Here is a 22182-nt window from a genome sequence, read left to right on the forward strand (position 1 = left end):
CAAATTCCTAACATTTACTGGAATGAGGAAGTGTAGTTAAAATTACATTGTTAGTTACGTTTTTGAACACCTGATGTAGCAGTATTCTGCAGGTCAAATGTGAACAGATAAAGCACCCTTTCAAAAGTATTTTCTAGTAAGAGTTAATTGCTTCAAAATTATTTCCATAGATCCAATTTACATTCAAGGGGTAAACTTAACACAAAGTCCTTCAAGTGCCTATAATAAAAACAGCACTTAATTTACTTTATAATAATGTGTACTACCACACTGATTATTAACCCTTTCTAAAGGACAAGAATATCTTTCGGTTAATTTTAGGAAATTTTTTTTATCTATATGCGTAATTTTTTAGCACAACCCAATTGCAATACCCTCTACTCTAATGTATGGTGTTGTTAATACCTGTCCTGTATCGTCTGTCCATAAAATCCAGTTATGCTTCAAATTACGCTACCAGCTAGCAATGTTTACAAAATGAAAAAGAATTAATTTCACAGTGCATCAAAAAAGATTAAAACTCATCCACATCAAGAAAGTTTTATTTTAATTAAATGTAAGATTTAAGTAATTAAGCATATAACTCTAATATTTGTGACGACTGTCTGCACTTAGGGCAGATGTTACGGAGGTGTTGAGAACACTGCCAGCATACCACATGGTGGCAGGCCTCAAAGCACCTCAAGAAACCCTTGTAAATACGGTCTAGGCAGACCGGACACACCAACGGCTCAAAATGTTCGTCTGGCCGACGATGTCGGTTTAGGCAGCCCTCGCCTCTTCTACATACGCCACGAACAAAGTCATTACATAGAGGTCGAACATTTATTGCGCGACGGATCTCAATTGCGATATCTCTGGTTGCCGGATCGTTTCGGGTTGCAATTCTCTGCTCCGCTGCCGAAACATGTACAAAACGGCAGTTAGGGCCCCTCGTGCACACACCCCTTTGAAAGTCTCTGCAAAAGTTAAATGGCACATAGCCAGTCCTGCTTCTATTTACTGCACTCATGCCCAACTTCAAGCACACAGCAGACAATGTGCGAAAGAAGCAGTAACACGACAATGGCAAAATTAATACACAACAAACGCAAAATCAATATAGGAGTATAACCAACGCAAAATTAATGCACAACAAACGCAAAATATTTCAAACAAACGCCAAAATATTAACATATCATTCTAACATAAATTGCGCTTCGTGCGGATAAAAAAATAAGAATATAAAACGATTCACAGATGCTCTAGCACTTTAGCACTCTAGCAAGCAAATGGCAGGTCGCAGGTGCGCTTAGGAGCGCGCATGCGCAACGTCGGCCGTCGTCAAAGGTCGCAAACGTAAAGTTGTTGCAGAGTGAAGTTAGGTACAAATTTAAAGTATATACAGGGTACGGTCGAAAATTTACTCAGATGAATACTGCAATTGCACAAATATGCGGTTATAAATTTACTTGTTTGCTTCGTTTAGTTTGAGCACTACTATTGCGATTACGCATGCGTCTTGTCGTGCACAATTTACTGAAATTGCTTCTGGAAAATAAACGGTCTGGAAAAGTAAACGAGTAAACAGCTGATTTTGACATTTAAACATGGCGGCGAACACGAGGTTAAGGAATTAATTTTAATAGACAAGGTGATAAATTTCAATAGTTGTATCGTTAATAATGCATTGCACATGATTTTTTAAGAACACGTCTATAGGTGTCATAAAATCAGTGGAATTATGTTCGCACAAACAAAAAAAATCGCGTTATCACTCGTGATTACAAAGAATTGCTTTCTCACACTAGTTTTTTCGTAAGTTTATCAAGTTATCTAAGTTTTCTCGAGGTTTTTTTTAAAGTTTTTCTAAGTTTACCCAAGATTTAAAAAAAAAATTATCCAAAAATTTTCCGAGATTTTCCAAAGTTTCTTGATGTTTTTCAAAGTTTTTCAAATTTTTTCGATGTTTCCAGAAGTTTTCCAAATTTCCCCGAAGTTTTTCCGAATTTTCAGAACTGATGTAGAAATTCAACTTATATTTTCATAAAAGACGTAGACATAGCTCCCAAGATATTGAGAAATTCCAAATAATTTCGCTTGGTTCGATAATGTACCTTTAATTTAAAAAAAAAATATGTCGATAGCTTCAAAATTACTATGAAAAAACTTGTCTACAAATTTTACCCAGACGGACGGACAAAGTGCGGATAATATTGCTTCCACTTTTGTGAGAAAGCAATAAGAATGTTGGTGTGGTACAGCACACGACTTTCTTATTAAAAGTACAGTAAAAAATTTGGTGACAATGTTATGTTAGTTTTCAATATAATTGAAAAAACCCTTAAGGGCTTCAAATACTCCTACTCCTACGCGTAACCCGATTTTGCTCAAAATAAAATATATATCTTAGATAATAACAAGAAAAGGCAATATATAAAATTTGGTGAAAATATTTGCGTTAGTTTCTGATATATTTTTAAAAAACCCTTAAGGGCTTCAAATAAAGTACCTTTATGCGTGGTCCGATTTTGCCCAAAAGTTGATACGTCCTTACTTTTTGGCTAAAAAGCTTATGTTTTAAATTTCAAATTAATCGGACTTTTTGTTTTTTCCAAAAATTGCTTAAAATGACTTAAAAACACCTAAAACGTGTAATTCCGTTAAAAAATCGACATCGAAATTTTTTGCCATCACCATACTTTCTTATACAACCTTATAGGCTTTGCCTAAACGTTGTGTAAGAAAGTAACGAGTTGGTTACGCCATCTTTACTCACACACGGTCGCAAACTTATTTTTTCTATTTGGATGTTATAAAGTCTACTTTATGACACTCGTTTGGATGTCATAAAGTTCGATTTTAAAGACCTCAAATTTTTTGCAACAAATTTAAATTACAATTTAATTTAAAAGACGCGATTGATTTCAAAATGTCAATAGGTAAATACTGTCAACAAATAAACTGCAAAAACACTAATTTCTAATGTTTTACACGTATATGTAGCTATGCACATCAGTATATTACTATTAAATTAAATTTTGTTTTATTTGTAAAAACCCAAATAGAAAAAATAGAATAAGAAACACGTTTCATAAGACATTTTATCGCACTCGTTCTTTAGATGAATTTTCTTTTATTTTTTTTTATGTAAAAAAAATATATCCAATATAAATATTTTTTTTCGCAATCATGACAGAAAGAACAATTTTTCGCTGTATTATAAAAGCGCAAAGTGTCACTTTGTCGCTCGCCAAGCGATAGTCATTTTGTCGTTCGCCCATCGATTAGACAGCGTCAATTTATTTACATGTATACAACATCACATAATGTAGTTTCTAAACTTATTTATTCATAATATTAAATGTACAATTATTATTGTTATGAATAATAAACTCTAAATGGGATGGAACTACGAGGTTTCGTAGCAAATTAAAAGTTGAAGTTCTGGTTGAAGTGTTTTTGTTGTTGTGATTGACAAACACTATTACAACTGTCAGGCGCATACTTGATATTAAATTACTATTAATTATTATTGAAGTAATAAGTAGAAAGAAGTAAAATCAATTTTTTGTCTTTGTGTCATGATAAATATTGTGTGCATTTCGAGCGCAAAGTGCGGTTGTCGCTCTTGCGAGTTTGCCGTGCTCCGGCTACGCCGTCGCGCGTCAACAACTCGCCGAGCGACAACTATGCACTTTGCGCTCTTATTACACAAATAGCTATATAAATTATACAGTGTGGCAAGTTGACAGCGGAACATAGGGAAATAACATGGGAAAATGCATTTTCGGCATTTTCTGCTCCCCATTTTCTCCTACAAGAAGAATTCCATACCATTGGATAGATAATTAAAACCTCCATCAAATTTCATAAAAATGCGTAACTTAAGTTCTTGCGTAAGTACACCGTTCGAGAGAAAAATGCGTTAAGGCGAGATAGAAATATTATAGGTGGAGCGTAATGCTTTGCTCCACCATTTCGATTTTTGGATATAAAATCAATAATAAGGGAAGGGGAAATTAAGGCAGTTCGAGCGATCAAATTGTTAAATAAATCAATAGATGTCATTGCACACCAACGGTTTTATGCGTCCATAAGGTCCGCGTATCTATTACTTATATAAATCTTTGGTTCTGTAATTAAATTCAAACCAAAGATTCGACAGTTTCTGATTTGATCCATGAAGCCGTCCACATTATTGAAGTCGATCTCTCCTTTGCGATGTCTTGATAATAAATTTAGTAGTAGTACTCTAAGGTAGTCTGTTCTATACACTCCTAGAAAAAAAACGTACTTAGCACTAGCGAGTGTGTTATTTAACATAAAATCTTTAGTAGAAGTAAAACGATGAAAGTAAATTGCATTAAAGAAAACATGACTACATTAGGTACGTGAAAGACTTACCTTAAACCATGGAAACAATGTATCTGTCGTGTGTTTGCTGGGTTACCATGATCTAAATGGAAAGTGAACGGTTTAGTGACTGTAGTGAACGGAATATATAAAAGACATCTGGGCCTCGATTCTTGAGTACAGTAGAATAGAACGTTCCCCGACGATTATTCCCTCGTTTTGTTCTCTCCTCAACCTTACACGCTATTCTGTACTTTTGGGGAGTAGAGCTTTTCGATAGAACGCACAATGCAGCGTTGCCAAGGTTCTCAACCAATCACATGTTGGCATTTACGTAAACAACTACCTAACCTCTATTGTACGTACTTTAATGTGTATTACATTTTTGGTTTTATTTTCTATTCATAACGTTTACGTGTGCTTACAACTATAGACTTTATTATGGATGCAAGTGATACGACTCAAAAAAAATGCGGCAGTATAAATGCTGCTCAAAAGCAGACATTAACAGATTTTGTGTTCGAACACAAGGAAATGTATGTGGGAAAATTTACAGCTACATACACAAAGGCGGTAAGCGAAAAACTATGGCAAGAAGTAACGGTCCTGTTAAACAGTATACCCGGAGGTCCAAGTAAAGATTGGAAACTTTGGCGTAAGGTAAAAACTGTGTTTATAAAATGCTTTATAATTTATGTACGTTACTTTTAGACCTGGATTGATTTAAAAAAAAATACCAAGGCCAAATTGTCTCGGGCCAGGAACTACGCTGCAGGTACAGGGGGTGGTCCGCCCCTACCTGAGATTGATACATCCACTGATTCCAAAATATTGGAAATTTTATCCCCCGTGTGCGTAACTGGTGATAAAGACATCGTGGAATCGCAGGTGATTTTGGATGATGAAATGGTTAGTATAATCATCGTGTTTAAGTGCAATTTTGCATAGTTATATTATTGTAGCACCCTGTGATGGATGTGGATATGGAAAATAAATATATAGAGGTTCCATCAGTCACAATTGATGTTCCATGCGCCTCCACATCAACAGCCAATGATGTACCTACCTGTACACCTGTGCATGAGAGAAATACTCCAAGAATGAAAAAAAGTTCAAAATCGGCAAGACTTCACTCTTCGATTGCAAACCACGATAAATTACTCAAACTAAACCAAGAAAAATTGGCTATGGAAAGCGACTACAAAAAACGGAAGCTGGAAATTTTAGAACAAATGATGAAGGATAAAAGAAGTTACCAAGAAAAAAAAATTGGATATTCTTGAGGTAGCCTCAGACGCAATTATAAAAATTGCAGATAATTTAAGTGCAATGCAGGATTAATGTAATTTTATTGAATATTAGGTTTAACATTTTTGTATTAAAGATGATTTTGTATTATATTTTGCTGTAATCTCCTTACTGCTATAAGATCAGGGTTTATCCCACCGGGTTGACCTCTCACTTCTGCTGCAAAAATCCCGTAATCGGGATGATCTATAAACTGGTCGTAACGGAGCTCCGGGACAGCATATGCAATACACATATTGTGTAACACAACACAAGCATTGACAATACGTGCAGCTACTGTCGGAGTATAATGTAACACTCTGTGCCGTAACAAACATCGGAAACGATTCTTTAACACCCCATTACACCTCTCAATTAAACTGCGAATACTGCATATCCTATCATTGAAACGTTCTTCCCCACCTGCTTGTGGGTTCGGGATAGGTGTCAGCAACCAAGGACGTGTAGGATATCCTATAATGATATTTTTGGAATTTATTATTTACTTTGTACAAAATGTACCTGAATCGCCTAAAAGGTAAAAAACATTACGCGCATCTCGACGGTACATTGCTTCCATGACTTGAGACACTGCGGAATGTCTCCAAATATAAGCATCATGAGTGCTCCCCGGAAACCTAGCATTCACATTCATGATACGTAATGATTCATCACATATCTACAAAACATGTCACATCATTTACATATTCAAGGCCTGGCCTACCTTCTGTCAATGAAAAGGTACTACATGCATTATTAAATCAGCACTACATATTACCAATTGAACATTTAAAGAATGGTAATTTTTCCTATTAATGTAAGCTCTCTCGGGATGTTCTGCATCTTCTACGAAAGGGGCAATTATTGCAATGTGGGTGCAATCGATGCAGCCGATTACACCTGGGAAATGATATTTGTCATAAAACCTAAAATAAATGTACCTATATAGCTCTATCTATAGGTTAAATGCCGTAGACAATCACCTGCGCCTTAAACTTTCAAAGTCTGCCAGATTTCGAGGAAAATGTACCCATGCATTAAATACCTCTGGTGCATTTAGGGCTTCGCAAACTTCAGAAATGCACCTACTCATGCTGGCTTGACTGATACCAACATATTCACTTGACCCTGTTAGTTCCTGATAACTGCCCGTAGCCAGAAATCGTACTGTTGCTAGTACCTTAAAATATGTTAGATATATGAGAAACATGATAGTCGCAATTTCTATTCACCTTTGTTTCTACACTTAAAGCAGACCTACGAGTAGGCTGTTGTAAATGAGGAGTTAATGTCTCTATTACATCTCGCATCAATGGTTTCGTTAACCTGAACAACTTCACAAATTTTTGGTCAGACAGCAAGAATGGATTTTTTCTAATGAAGGTTTCTCTTTCCAATTGTTGTTCTTGTTCGGCATCCTGAATATTATTGATTATCTGATCCCACAAAATTACATCCTCTAACTCCATTACAGCAAACACTATGAAGTTTAGAAACAATCAAATATAGTAAAATCTGAGGGAATCCTTCACTCGACGGTAAAATAGATAGGTTATGCGAGGTTCACTACTAAACTCCCTACAAATTGGTAATAGAACAGTTTTCATCCCCGGGGAAACGCGTGGGAGTAGAAAGAACAGTCAAGAATACAAATTTGCGACAGTGAGAGAACCACGCCCACTTTCTCTCGGTAGTTCTACTCCCCGAAAATCAAGAATCAGGGCCCTGTTATTAATTTTCACATATAAAACTGACATAAGTTCTGAAAATTCTGAAAGTTTTTGACAAGTGTTTGTAACGACGTTGCCATTGCCTCATTACTTTGATTTTCCCGCATTTTTCCACGCTAAAATGGCGGACCTTGCGACATTTATATTAATGGTTAACAACAGAATACCGCCTATGGAGTATGTATAGGAGTATTTACCTCCTCTAATGTCTCTGATATAACCGCAAATAACGGAAGGACAAAAGATGTTTTCAAGTGGGCGGCCGTATTTATGGCGCATACGAGTATTGAGAAGTTCATCTAAGTTTGAAAATTTTTCAAAGTTTCTAGTCAAAAATAGTATAATGTAATTTACAATTTCAGTATTTACGGTGTATACGGCTTCAGTTTACGGCTATAAGAACTTTAATTCTACAAACTTTTTTTGAAGTACACTGTATACATACACACACTTTATACGGACCGTGCACAGTTACCATATCTTTGTTTATGCAGATAGGCATTGAGTATAAACATTTAGTTGTTGCAGGTTAAAAATCTTGCAATAATTATTGTGGTAAGTATGCAAGTATTGATAAAATGAAAACCTAAGATTGCATTTTAAATTAGCCGGGAACGACGCCATTGTTCTTTACCACAGATGACAGATTTCTCTCTATTTTCTTTCTCTCTCACTCTCTCTGAATTACTTCTAAGTAAAAGCATTGTTTAAGTAATCGGTGATCATCGATAGATATGACTACCAGTAAATGTACGTGTTAACCATCGGAATTCATAATTTGTAGTAGGTGTTAAATCTGCGTATATTCTTACAAGGTATAATAGTTTTTATTATAGATTTGATTTCCATAACCCTTACAGCACGTGCAAGAAGTAGTTTCTGCAAGATAAAAATGGAGGTGGCGTGATATGAAATGTAAGTACCTACCTATCAACTTAAATAAAATAACATCAAGTGACATTGATTTCCAAGTGTTGGCAAACTGCTACGCGTGTTTCTCCAAGCAATCTGGTTCCCAACTGAATGCAAGTAAATCCACGGGGTTTTGGACAGGACGGTGGAAAAGTAGGAAAGATCGTCCACTTGGTTACCAATGGAGTACTGAGAGTATTAGAGTCCTTGGGATAAATTTTCACGATGACCAAAAGAAAGACGCTGAGTATGCATTCGCAGATATAAAAACTAGAATTAAATCCTCTTTAGACCTATGGAAACGACGAATGCCATATCTCTCTTTGTTAGGGAAGAAATCTATTGTTAACCAATCAGTTGCGCCTAAAATATGGCACGTTTTACACATAGTGCATTTCAATAAGGCACAAATAGGTGAACTTCAAGCGCTATTTGTTAATTTCATGTGGCGAGGGAAACACTGGTGTAGAGAAATGGACTTATGCTTGCCGGTGAGGTGGGGAGGACTAGGGCTTGTAAATTTGCAATCTAAGTTGATATGTTTTCGGTTAATGACTTTGCAGAAATTGTTTCCGAATGGTGAAGTGCAGAACTGGCAAATGGTTATGAACCACGTCAATGCGATAGGAGATAATTACAAAACGTCATGGCAATGGTTTTTCTTGATGCATCGACCTGTGCAAACTGATCACTCGCCTTTTGCTTTGTCCATTGTGGATGCGGTAAATAAGTTGGATATTGAAGTGAAGGGGTTTCCTCGAGGATTGCGAGACATCAAGAGAATACCAACAACCAGTTCGAAACTCCTGAAGGAAATTAAACCACCATTGTTTATCAATCGCTGGGTTACGGTGGGTTTTAAAACCGTAGAAGACTTCCTAATTGGAACCAGATGGATAACAACGGAGGAGCTACGAGCGAAAATCTATCACGTTTCAGGAAGGGACAGAATAGAATTGGAAAACCACTATTCAAGGATACGGAGCTATTTTCACAATCACTATTACGAGCACATGCAAGACAAGGACGACGAAGAACCTATTCAGCTTATGTTTGAAAATATAGACGGAAGTATGACAAAACTGGACAAGAAAACTCGAAAAGCACTGCAAGAAAAGTTATCTGCAAACTTGTACCGCATTAAGGAGAAACAACTGGGAAAGTGGTTAGACATTGAGGTGAATTGGAATACATTTTTTAATAAAATGACATTGGGTAAGGACGGTGAGATTGCATGGAGATTGGCAAAAGACAGATTGGCGGATGCAGTATTTCTTACAAAAGCAGGTATCAGGGAAAATAGCACTTGCCCGTTTTGTCAAAATCTTGGAAGCAGTTTTCATATCTTTTTCAATTGCTCTCGTACAATACAGCTTTGGATTTATGTAAAAGCGTTAGTGTACAGACTTACTGGTACTCGAATTGGCATACACCAGATATACAGCGGTCTTCCTCAGCGAATGTCCAAGCATCATATTGCGAATTACCTACTAACAATGGCAAAGAGCACAATTTATCTATCTTCAACTGACGCAATGCGAGGAAGAAAGGTGACGGACTATAAAACCGAGTACATCAGCAGAATCAGCTATCGACTGAAAACTGAATATGGTTGGTTTTTGGAAAAAAAGGACGTGAGTGGATTTCAAAGTATGTGGTGTGAAAAAGATGTTCTGTGTAAAATTGACAAAGGCGAACTTAAAATACTGATGTAGTTTGTTTTTTTTGTTATGTATACTGTAATCGGTAATGTGTAGGGAGTATCAAAAATACAGGTAACGAAATTGTAAAAAAATGTACAGTTGTAAATAAATAAATAATAATAATAATAATAATAATAATAATAATAATGAAATAAGTAAGTGTGAAATCGGATCGATTTACACGTTTGTGGCCTTCAGTATTGTGAAATTCCTTCAGTGTGGGTGAAAAATAATATCGTTTTTCTGCATTTGATTTAGCACATTTACACATGTCTAATGGTGGCAACAGACTATGCGTGTATTCGGGATTCGCTCGGTTCGTGGCAGTGTCTAGTTAAATAAATGAAGCCCAGCAGACTATTCATGTATTCTCGATTTAAGCGAATGAATCCATACACACTATGCACAAATTGCTGGCGAATCGCACATTTTGAATTGCGAATACACGCATAGTCTGTAGCCACCTTAATGCCTATTGTATAACACGTCTATTCACTAACTTTCGTTTGTGAACGATTTTGTGGGCTATCAAAAGAGTTTGAACGAAACTGAACAAAGGGCAGAAAAACGTTATTTACTAACTTTTTTGTTTAGATATCAATTTTAAGGTTTATTTGTGAACAAAAATGAAGACAGATTTTGTTCAAAGTTTCATGGCGAATGTTTGTTATAAAATTAGAGGATGTTTGCCATTTGTAAACGAATTCAATAATCCAGATATCACTGATCTTTATTTTATTCTAAGTATGTAATGTGTGAAATAATTTTTTATATCATTATTAGTTTTAGATGGCTACCAGCATTTGTCGTGAAACACAGCACAGAAAGCATTTGTCGTGAAACGCAGCACAGAAAGCATTTGTCGTGGAACGCAGCACAGAAAGCATTTGTCGTGAAACGCAGCACAGAAAGCATTTGTCGTTAAAAGCAGCTGTTGTCGTATGTAAATAGCGTTTGTCATTACAACTAGCGATCATTGTCAGCATTAGTAAAGAGGCACATTAAGGAAGTTACCTATTTGAATCTACTTTTGAAGGAAAAAATGCCAAGAAGTCCACTGAGTATTGATGGTTACCAATATAAGCTGAATAGAGTGTACAACAATTTGAGGTAACCAACTTTATTCATTTTTTACTTTTTTTGTAGTAGAACTTGAGTTCGATTTCATTAGGTAACAGGTTTGGCAGTGGATTTACTTATATTGATTAATATTACAATTTTTTTTGCGAGATTTTTTAAAACATGTTCTGCAATCTTGTTAGACGTTTGTCATTGCTACTCTGTAATACAGGTGAATGCTAATTAAACATATGGTGATGGATAGAAAATGTTTACTGCAACTTCAACTTTTGACTGAAATTGTAGAATTTTTGCAATTAGCAACTGAATTGCAATGAATATTTATAATTACAATTTCACTACGTTTGCAATTGAGTACTTCTTAAATAGTTTTAAGCAATAATTAAATAGATTTTCACTAAAAATCGCTTTATTTGCTGACCGGTTTCAACATTCAAAATGTCATTGTTATTTTTAGTGGAAAACTATCTAATTATTACTTAAAACGGTTACAATGGAATTTCTCAAGGTATCCCTCAAACTTGATTAGTTTTTACAGCACCTAGCCAAAGGTAAAGCGCGTTACTATTACATAAATTGATATTGATAGTCACAATTGCATTCAATTTCACAGCTATCAGAGCACACTGCAAAATAACTTTTCTATGACTAATTTTAGTGTAGAGATTTTTTGTTATACGTGCATCATAATCAGTAATTAAAACATTCATTACCCTGCATAATTAGCATATCGTGAATTTTAGATACAATGGGGTTGTGTCAATTTGAAATGGTTGCTGGACCTTTTCATATAAAAAAAATATTACTAAAACTTTTTGTTAAGAAATTCGACGTCTAATTAAATGAAGTAGCACGGAATATAGTGATGGGAACAGTTCATTGTATATAGGGCCAGTTTTGCAATTGCCAGTTAACGGTAACTGACAGATAACTTCCAAGGAGACAATTGTTTTATGTCTATGACAGTTATCTGTCCGATAAGGTTAACTGGCGATTGTAAAACTGGCCCTTAATGTATCAGATATTTACAAATTTTGGTGTGTCAAGAGATTGAAATATTTCTTAAACAGAGTAGTAACGGTAGTTTTCTATATTATTATTCCTAAAAATATTTTTATTACAGGTTTGGTTTAATTGGGATTCCACTGTAATTGTTTAATACTTGCGTATCATAATTGTCAAAAGTACTTATTATATTATATTATATTGAATAATTATATTTCATGAAAACGAATTAAGAAAATGACATCAAATTGTATCTAAAAACAAGTAAAGTACTTGTAATATGTTATCAATTTCTTTTTTTGGTAATATTAATCAAAATGTTTTCTATAGGTATTACATGTGTACAAAGTGTGCTCTTCCTTGCTTTGCAAGGGGTGTTTTGAAGCCTGATGGGAATTTTTCGCTTTCTGTTTCTCATAATCATCCTCAGGATTTTGCTGAAAATCAATTATTTTACTTCCGGCGAGAGTTAAGACAGTCTGTGGGTAGGAGTACTAGCTCTTGTAAAGATATTTACGAAAGTATTCTTTTATTGTAAGTTAATATTCTGCAGTTAAGAATCTAAATAACAATATATGAATTTTTTTAGATATCCTGAAGCGGCTAATTTACTGCCATTTACTGCTGTTGAATCAGCTATGTTTAAGTGGAGAAGAACTTGTAGACCCCCATATCCTAACACTTTGCAAGAATATTATGACTTGCTAATATCAGAAAAGTGGTGTAATCGATTGACATACGATCGTGGCGCTCTTCAATGCTACTTCTTAAAGCCTTCAGAAAATGTTGAAATATTGTTGTTTTACAATCCCACTTATGTTGAGCCTTTATTATCAAATTGTGAAATGAACGTTGATGCAACATTCAAATGTGTGCCATGCAATGTTGGACTTTCAACGCGCAGTGCGCAGTGTTTTACCATAATGGTGACAATACATAATCATGTGAGTCGAATCCAAAATTTAATTGTAGTGACCACTTTTTTATAGTCGATACCATGTATCTGGGCACTCATGAGCAAACGTACTGCTGAAGCGTATGTAACACTGTTTCAACATTTAAAAAGTAATTTCCCCAGCATGACCGCTACACAAATAATGTGTGACTATGAAAGAGCATTATATCAATCGTTGATGGAGATTTTTCCTGAGTCTGAAATTCATGGATGCTTTTTTCATTTTTGCAAGGTAAACAGATAGTCAGTTGAATTGTATTGTTAACCAGAATATACTTTACAGGCAATTTATCGTCAATCAAAAAAGTTAGGATTGGGATCGCTAGTGACTCAAAATGAACATGCTCAATTTGTATTAAGGAAAATAATGGCATTAGCGTTATTACCATGTGATATGGCCGTAGAAGGATTTAATTTAATTAAATCTGAAGCCCCTGACGATATTCGTAATGCATTTAGTAATTTTTTTACTTATGTGGAATCCACTTGGTTGGAAGGGGTTACACCACAACTTTTTAGTGTGTTCAATTTAGTTAGACGGACTAATAATGCAGTTGAAGCATATCATCGAGTTCTAAATCAGAAGTTTGGTGTTCATCCAAATGTGTGGGCTTTTACAGGTTTGTTTTGTACAGTAGGTTTTAGAAGGAATTGCGATCAGTGAATTACCTAAATCAAAACTTTGAGTAATGAAATATAGCCAGATCTTTTCAACAGAATCCAATTAGTATAACAATTCACAAATCTTATTTAAAAATTAATTTGAATAGTTTTTGAATGTTACTAATCGCAGATCTAGATCTTTATTATAACTTTTTCAAGGACCAGGGCGTAATCAGTCTCACAAATGACTTCACTTCTATGCATTGAAGTTCTGCTTTTGCGTTGTTCATCGCGTTAATGGTTTTGCGTGATCCTTTGCTGAATTCATATTGAAAACACGAAAAGAATGGCATATACATGCAAACCTATCATCAAAATAAAATTGACAATCACAATGCAGCTAACAGGTAGAAAAGAGTATACTGACAGGAGAAAATAGAAAGGAAGGTAAAGGAAAAGTGAACCAGAAGGTTCATTCAGTGATGACTATCAACACGAGGAGAAGCAGAACTTCACATCATGCTTTTAGAAATAGTTATTTTTTTATCAGTATTATACAGGGTGCAACATAAATGGAGAGATAGAGGGAATTGAGTCAAATGTGTTTCTTTTGGGAACTACCTTAAAAAAAGTGGTGAAATTTGCATTTCTTATATTTTTCTCCAGCTCATAAGAGCTACAAAGACATGTGGCACGTCTTTGAATAGTTCTTTAGGTATACTTTTTCCGATTCTGCAAAAAATTTGTCATAAATAGGTACATTAAATTCATATTGAATCTGAGATGTATTACGTCCTTGGTCCCATGTTACTAAAGTTGTAACATTTGTCAAAATGTTTAAATTGCGTTCTGTACAAATTAAAGTTATATTTATGATTGGAAATTTTTTGTTTTTTTACAGAGCACCTGGTACAACTTCAATCAAAATCACACAATGATGTAATAATTCTTCACTCTGGTCAAAGGGTAACTAGACTGCCTAAAGTTAGATACCTACTAAATGCTGCCAATATTTCACGAGCGTGGCGTGAACTGCAAAATCAACAAATATCATTGTCTGAATTCTTAGAAAACGCTAAGTACTTTGTCAGTTCACTAGTTCGAACATTGTTAAGTAATGATAATAGCAGACATAATGATGATTTAAATGATGTACTTCTCATTGACGGTGCACGCATAGTCGAAACAAGAATAGAGAACGCTATTGTGGATACAATGAGAACTGCAAATGTTAACAATGCATCGGAAAGTAACTCAAGAGATGACAATTTACATACAAATCGACCTACAACACGATTAAGAACAGCTACAATTGCAAATAATGAATCTGAAACTATTAGTTTAAGTAATACCAATCGTTCTAGGCGAACACGTCCTAGTAGACCTCTCACACGCAGGGTTAGTCAACGTAGAACGCGACGCAGGACTAGTGTTTCAACTTTAGTCAGCAATAATGGCAATGCTGATACCTCAACTTTTGCACAAACAACAGTTCAGGCCAGTGTCACAAGAGGTATAGTCTTTAGTTATTATTTGCAGTTTTATGCAGTGAGCGATGGCGTTCTCAAGTTTGCAAAGAAGTATGGCATCAATGTTATGCATTCACCCTGTACAGACTAGTCACTGTGAGACAATCTATAGGCTCTTTGCAAACGGTTTTAAAATTTAAACAGTTCTATTATTTCAGAAATACAAACATGTCAGACGTGTCAAAACCGCTTTAGGTATGACAAATAAAGATTGATTGATTGAATGATTGATTGAACATTTTCTGAAGTGAATTTCTGCTTTACTTCTTCAAATGGTTGCAGTAAATTTAAAAGATTTTTCACTACATCCTGTTTTGTTGGGATTTAGCACTATAAATCCTTGCACATCATGCAACCTATTTAACCTTAGAAGAAGCGCGCCAAAATTTGTTACACATAAAATAAATTGAAAATTGATATAAATTATAAAACAATATTACCCATATGCACATAAACCATAAGAAAGCGTAGCTATTTAGCACGGTTTTTTATAAACTCTCAAATTAATTTTGCGTCTATCACTGTAATTTTTTTAAATAGTCTTCTCCATGCTCTGACTTATATTATCATTCGTTAGAACCTTTAGAATTATTGGTCATGTATGTATAAAGCATGGAATATGGAGTATTTTTTCAAAAATGTTAAATTTGTGGTCTGTAACAGTGAAGTAACACACATAAATGTGATTTGTTTCAGTATTTTATGCTGTTTAGTGTGTTTTTAATATTTTTTTCTGGATGAATGATAAAGCAATATTGTATGTTAAAAAGAGCATTTTGTAAGTTAAAGTAAAACTTTTCGTAGTATGTTTATTTAGATAGTAGCACCTTAAGTTAATTTTTAATTAATGCTTTGGCTTTGCACTTTTCATAAATATTGGGGATGATGACACCAATAAAGTATTTGATAGTTTGACTGAAGCTTTTAAACCTATATTATTTACAAGAGAATAGAGCTGATTACCTAAGGCTATCATATGTGGGGTGTTGTATAATTTACTGTATTTTTTTATTTAAACTCGTTAGTTATTCTATGTTATAAAATATTTTTACTTTCATTAAATGTACTTTTTACAGTTACACCAGAGGAAGATGCGGAAATTATGGAGTTTGTCGATCGAGTTTTACGTGAAAATTCTGTTCAGGTTACAGGTGAGAATAAATAGTTTAGATTACCTTGCTAATTTCCTGTTTATTAGAATTACATACTGAGAATACAGAGTTATTGGACAACTTCATTGCTGATTTACCACAAGGTAACTTTATCAATGCATTTCTTTTAGCTTATTTATCTTTGTTGACAGGTTCGGCACTTACCTTAGAGTTAGACAGATCCAGTGTTGTAAAAGATATGTTTTCATTCTACTCAGACCCTATGGTTACATTAAAAAGTTTAAACATTGTGTTCAAAGGAAAGTTGGGGTCAGATTTTGGTGGATTAACTAAAGAAGCATTCACCATTTTTTGGAATGAAGTAGTAATCGACTACTTTCGAGGTGAAGATGTAATTATTCCGTTCCTTCCCTTGCATCGCATTCGAAGAGATAAAATGAACTTTAAATTGATAGGTCGTATTCTAACTCACATGTTTATACTTACCAAAAGCTTACCTACAAAATTGCCTTTATGTGTCTATTTACTATTGCTGAACAATGAAGAAATTTCAGATGAAATTATCATGAACGATTTTAAGCTATTTGTAACTAAGGCTGAATCAACTCTTATTTCGAAAGCAATTTCATCATTTTCTCAGTTATCAACAGTTGAGTTGTACCGCTTGCAAGAATTTTATTCATCCTATGGGATGTACGATATACCCCGTGAAGACCAAATACAAGAGCAAATCTTAACACTTGCAACTGATATTTTAATTAGCAAACCTAAAGACTTTATTACCATAATGCGCAGTGGAATTCTAGATACTCATTTAACTACAGTATGGAATGTAATGACTGTTGACGAGTTGTCTACTATATTAAATCAGTTGAAACCGTCTCCTCAAAAAGTTGTTGATTGCATTGTTCAAAGGGAGCAGGAATTAACAAATGACCAATCACGAGTGTTCTATTACTTACAACAGTTTGTTTTATCATTGAGCGACTCTGATTTGCAAAAATTTTTGTTATTTGTGACTGGTTCTATTCACCTTCCATCTTCAATTTTAGTAACTTTTAATAATTTAAATGGTTTAAATCGTAGACCTATTGCACATACGTGCAGCAATTTAATAGAAATTTCATCTTCATACTCGTATTATCAAGAATTCACTCGCGAAATGAAGCAATACTTGGCTCACGATTTTTCATATGAATACTCTCAAATTTAATCTTTCAATTTATTGTTACATATTTCACATTTGTTTAGGGTTCTACTAGATGCTTTTATTATCAATCTGTGCTTTACAATTGTTTGTATGATTGTTTTGCTTATGTATATTAAAATAAATATATTAAGTTCTATTCAATGTATTTTATTTTTTCTCTTAAGGTGATATCAGACGATTCACTTCTTATTCATTTCTGTCTTTCATGATGTTGCTTTCGGCATTCGGCATCAATCGCTTGTACTTCATTTAAGTGAACTGTTTGATATTGCCTTTAGACCAAATTGCACCATAACAATTAAGGAATACTTAAATGTAAGTATGGCTTGAATACCTTGGTAACGATTGTTGAGACAATGGTTGCTATAGAGATTAAGCTCTACTTATAAGCAGAATTTAATTTGTACGGTGCAAATGAGCATTAAACGCCTAAGTTCAACCTCCGGGGTTGCAACAGAAAATTGCTATAGAAGTACGTCGGGCCACAAAAAAGTTTCTGCCTGGAGAATGTAGGAGGCGAGGGCTGCCTTAACATATAATTTTTCTCGACTTTCAAACCTTTAGCATCATTTAATTTGAATTGAGAATCTAAATATACATATGAAACGAAACTTTTTACCTATAAGCTAGTAACACGCCGACAAATAAAAATACGCGTTTCTTTTATAATATAAACTCGGCAATTAGTATGGTTAATTAGTAAAGTATGGTTAATACCTTAGTTAATACCTATCGATTGCTTTGTCGAGTCGTCGAAATTTTAGGATTTTGTTCGTACAGAATGACCTATCTTCTTCAGTAGTAACACTATGGTTTACACTAGTTTACGCTACGGATCGCCATCTTACAGAAAATTTAGACGTTAAGTAGGAATACAGGTTTCGTATTATAGGCTTTTAATTTATACGATTTGTCAGTTCGACAAAATGAAAGTTATACGCTTTTTTTTATACGAATTTTATTTATATGTTTTACAAGTTCGACAAAATGAAAGTTATACGTAATTTTATTATACGTTTTTATTTTATACGAAATACCGGTTATACGTTTTGAAATTTATACGGAATGATAGCTACCCTTTTAACCTATAGACTAAACCAGGACGTTTTGGGACTATGAGGGCTAAAGGTGGACTGTACGATAATCCAGATCCTATGGGAGTTCAAATACCGGCTACGTGGCTACATCCTGGGTCGAAACGAGAAATGTTTATCTAATGTTGGGAATGTGGAAAAGGACTCTTATACTCCTAGCTTACTTTCCCAAGTTGACGAAATCAATCTGATTGGGCAGTATATCTCAAAAGAAAATTTAGAAAAATCGTAACTTAGTTTCTGTACGCAGGTGCGTATATTGTGATATTTACCTTCAATAAACACAACAACACAAATAACTACTATTTTACCGTTTATATTTGAATGTTATAGGTCTCCCTGATTAAAATTAACACCCGTAATGTAATTATCATAGTGTGAAAATTTACATCTGAATCCTTGTTGCTTTATGAAGCGCGCGACACATATTTAACTGTTTTAATTAATGCACGGCTTAGCGCATTAAGTCAATCGACTGTCGTTTCGTTGATTGCCTTTTAACTATCGAATTCTTTATATTAGATAGTGATATGGTCATAATTTTGGGAATAAATGGAATTTTGCAGTGCGTCCTGACGTAAGACTGAGATAGACCGATACGGCAAGACATGATACATAAGGCTGGTTTACATTAAGCCTCAGTTACACGAGAATAGTAACTCGTGCGAGCCACTAAAACCGAGTGCTGTAAGTATCGTGTAAACAACCATTCCATTACTGGTTTCTAGTACTCGTTCCAGCAAGTGTTCCAGTCGAGTAATAGAAACAGTTTCTATTTAGTAGAACGAGTTGCCCCCTCTACTTTACTATCTTGCATTACTTCCCTCGTGTAACATAGTGTTTCTAGTGAAAAAGACGGACAGTCGAGTGCAGAATAATTATTGACTGCACCGAAGTGTACTCAGTAGTTCCCAAGAACATGGAGAAGCAGAGATTGACATACAGTTCTTATAAACACCGCAATACTTGGAAGGTGCTCGTTGGTGTAGCGCCTAATGGTGTCGTAACATATGTGAGTGATGCATACCCGGGATCTGTTTCAGACAAAAAAATTGTTCAACATTGTGGCTTATTGGATCATATGTGTCCTGGTGACCTTATTATAGCAGATAAGGGTTTTTTAATACAAGATCTGTTACCAAAAGGTATCAGCTTGAACATTCCCCCATTTTTGACAACGCCTCAATTTACAGAGAGTCAAGTTATAGAAAATAAAAGGATTGCCAGGGCTCGAATACATGTTGAAAGGTCTATATACAGAATCAAAGGGTTTAGAATTTTAACTTGTATACCCCAATATTACACTTCTGAAATATCAATAATATTTCAAGTATGTGCTGCATTAACAAATTTTCAACATCCCCTTATTAAAGAAGTGGAAGAATATTTTGTTTAAACAATTTTTAAATTTTATTGCATAGCACAATGTACTTGTTAATAGGTTTGTTCCAACTTGTGAAGAAATCGGTCAAAAATTGTCGATTCTTGCAGAATACACGGAAATAGCATTTTTCTTTTAGACAAGCTTTTATGATTTTTTTGCAGATTGGAAAAGACCTTATAGCAAGATTAGATTACATTTATATGATAATTATAACTTATTGTATTACGGACAGATGAACGAGTGTAAATGTATAGCCTAATGTTCACACAATAACTGATCTACCCATATGTACATTATTCATTATACAAATTCTTACAATATTTTTGCAAATTACTACAAAATTAATGTATTACGCATTCCAAACTTGTTAATGAACACTTTGCAAAAGTTTTGGTATATATTGGTAAAAATAAAAATGTTCTAAAATATTTAAATTATTTTCCCACTCAAGATCAATGTCTATATTTACAATGAGCAACTCTTTGGTGGTCCAGATACACAAATAACACTTTTTTCGCTGCATTATGTGAAGCAACCCCTGAATTTGATCAAAATATTTGTGCTCCCGATTCACAACAATAGTTCCCTTCTCAAAGTATATAATATAACCCTTGCCATTACGTAAAACTGAAGAAAGTTTATCATTTCGGTAAGTGTAGGGACACTTTACTTCGACAATTGCGTCATCTCCATCTGGGCTAGCTCCTAAAATTCCGGATGTAGATAGCCATATTCCTGAAGATAAGACTGTTAAGTCGGTAGCTTTTTCAAATTGTTGTATAGCAATTTTCTCGTGCTGTTTACCCCATTGAATGGCTTTGACTCCGTCCAAATTATAATCACCTGCAATTGTTAAATTATACATACACTTACGTAATACACACACCAATCTCATTACCTGATAAGCTTTTAAACAAACTCGGAGGAAATCTATTTCTCTTGCAGGCTGCTAAGACTAATCCAAAGTTGCTTGCGGTTAAGCGATACTTTCGAACTAAGTACCACTTTTCATTTTCAGCTTGACCTACAGTTAAGTTAGCAACTGACAGTACAACCGATTTAGCCAACATAGATTTCTGCTTTAAGTATGAGACTTTATCTGACATAGCATGATATTCTTCACAAAATATAACTTCTTCGAGTAGAGGTAACGATTCCGTAATACTTTCAGCAGTGGTAGGTTCGTCCTTTAAAAGCCAAGTAAAACCAACTGTATCGCCTAAATTATTTAGCCGTTTTTGCAACTCCTGCAATTCAGTTTCGGTCATGTCCCGATCTATTGCAGAATATTTTTTGCTAGGGTATAGCTCAGATGCAGTTCGGACTACGTCTTTTGTTTTTACAGCATTCTGTCAGTCACTGAGATGTTGTAATGCCCAAAAATAGCAAGTGCTGCAATGTGATGGCATTTGATGCCTTTTGGACAGGAACAACTTGCCTTAATAATATCGGCAGATTTATTGATAGAAATCTGTACAAACGGGAACATTAGCATGATGTTAATTACGTATTAAGTATTTACCTCAACTTTATAAAATTTGTCCTTCATGCTAGCATGAACATTTCCTTGAATTAAGCCTAATCCAAAATCCACTTGCATACATTGGACATGACCAGATTCAACCGCATTTTCACCCCTTCTAATTACTTTGTTATCGTTTTCAAAAAATTCTAGTATAGATGAAAACTTTAATACATGTTTCGCCATTATTACGTACAAAGCTTTTAAATAAGTTCATCGGAGCCCGCTCCACTCTTCTGTGATGCAACAACTTTTCGGTGTTAACAATAAAAGTTGCTTTGTAAGCCGTTGAATTTAGATTTTAAGTCACTTCCCGTAACTTCGGGCCGTAATGGGGTCAACGCTTTTACAATTGTTTCCAAGGCTTCTTTTCGGCTATGCTTATTTTTGTAATTAGCTGATTTTACAACGTAAAGGCATTGGTATTTCTGCACCTCCTCAATTAAAGCTCACTTCTCTGTTAGACCACGACATACTTTTCGAAAAAATATAAACATTCACATGCAAATGTTGTTAAAAATTATTTATTTATTTATTTATTTGTTTAGCCAGATACCATACAGAATACAATTATTCCAATTACATGGCACTGGGGTGCTGTACTTAAAACTAAAACTACACAGTAATTACGATCTTATATGACTAATTAATTCATTCAAAGAGCCGTGAAATACATCGATGTCTCTCTCACGGCACTTCTTATTTAAAGCCAACAGGCTCC

The 22182-nt window shown here is 34.6% G+C and overlaps 3 protein-coding genes and 2 long non-coding RNA genes across 5 annotated transcripts; 3 read left to right on the forward strand and 2 right to left on the reverse strand.

Annotated features, from left to right (window-relative positions):
• Window positions 1–4493: 4493 nt before the first annotated feature.
• On the forward strand, window positions 4494–5698 carry LOC116178458. Its single transcript, XM_031497953.1, has 3 exons — window positions 4494–4995; window positions 5047–5244; window positions 5298–5698. Exons 1-3 carry the CDS (start codon window positions 4777–4779, stop codon window positions 5616–5618), a joined length of 738 nt encoding a protein of 245 aa, XP_031353813.1. The 5' UTR covers window positions 4494–4776; the 3' UTR covers window positions 5619–5698.
• LOC116178482 lies at window positions 5674–7353 on the reverse strand. The gene is made up of 5 exons (XR_004146852.1): window positions 6855–7353; window positions 6606–6802; window positions 6347–6548; window positions 6145–6301; window positions 5674–6096 (listed from the first exon to the last, which is right to left on the reverse strand). It is a non-coding gene; the product is annotated as an uncharacterized LOC116178482 (long non-coding RNA).
• A 675-nt stretch (window positions 7354–8028) lies between these two features.
• Window positions 8029–10782, forward strand: LOC116178474. The gene is made up of 3 exons (XR_004146849.1): window positions 8029–8135; window positions 8189–8267; window positions 10751–10782. It is a non-coding gene; the product is annotated as an uncharacterized LOC116178474 (long non-coding RNA).
• Window positions 10783–13227: 2445 nt separating this feature from the next.
• Window positions 13228–16718, forward strand: LOC116166879. Its single transcript, XM_031482106.1, has 7 exons — window positions 13228–13239; window positions 13291–13627; window positions 14512–15123; window positions 16216–16290; window positions 16338–16394; window positions 16443–16642; window positions 16707–16718. The coding sequence occupies exons 2-7, from the start codon at window positions 13375–13377 to the stop codon at window positions 16716–16718; spliced, it is 1209 nt and encodes a 402-aa protein (XP_031337966.1). The 5' UTR covers window positions 13228–13239; window positions 13291–13374.
• A 3588-nt stretch (window positions 16719–20306) lies between these two features.
• Window positions 20307–21488, reverse strand: LOC116166960. Its single transcript, XM_031482221.1, has 4 exons — window positions 21462–21488; window positions 21283–21410; window positions 20838–21235; window positions 20307–20782 (listed from the first exon to the last, which is right to left on the reverse strand). The coding sequence occupies exons 1-4, from the start codon at window positions 21486–21488 to the stop codon at window positions 20307–20309; spliced, it is 1029 nt and encodes a 342-aa protein (XP_031338081.1).
• Window positions 21489–22182: the final 694 nt, after the last annotated feature.

Source organism: Photinus pyralis, unplaced genomic scaffold, assembly GCF_008802855.1.
Source record: "Photinus pyralis isolate 1611_PpyrPB1 unplaced genomic scaffold, Ppyr1.3 Ppyr1.4_LG1, whole genome shotgun sequence".
In the NCBI taxonomy this organism is placed as follows: domain Eukaryota; kingdom Metazoa; phylum Arthropoda; class Insecta; order Coleoptera; family Lampyridae; genus Photinus; species Photinus pyralis.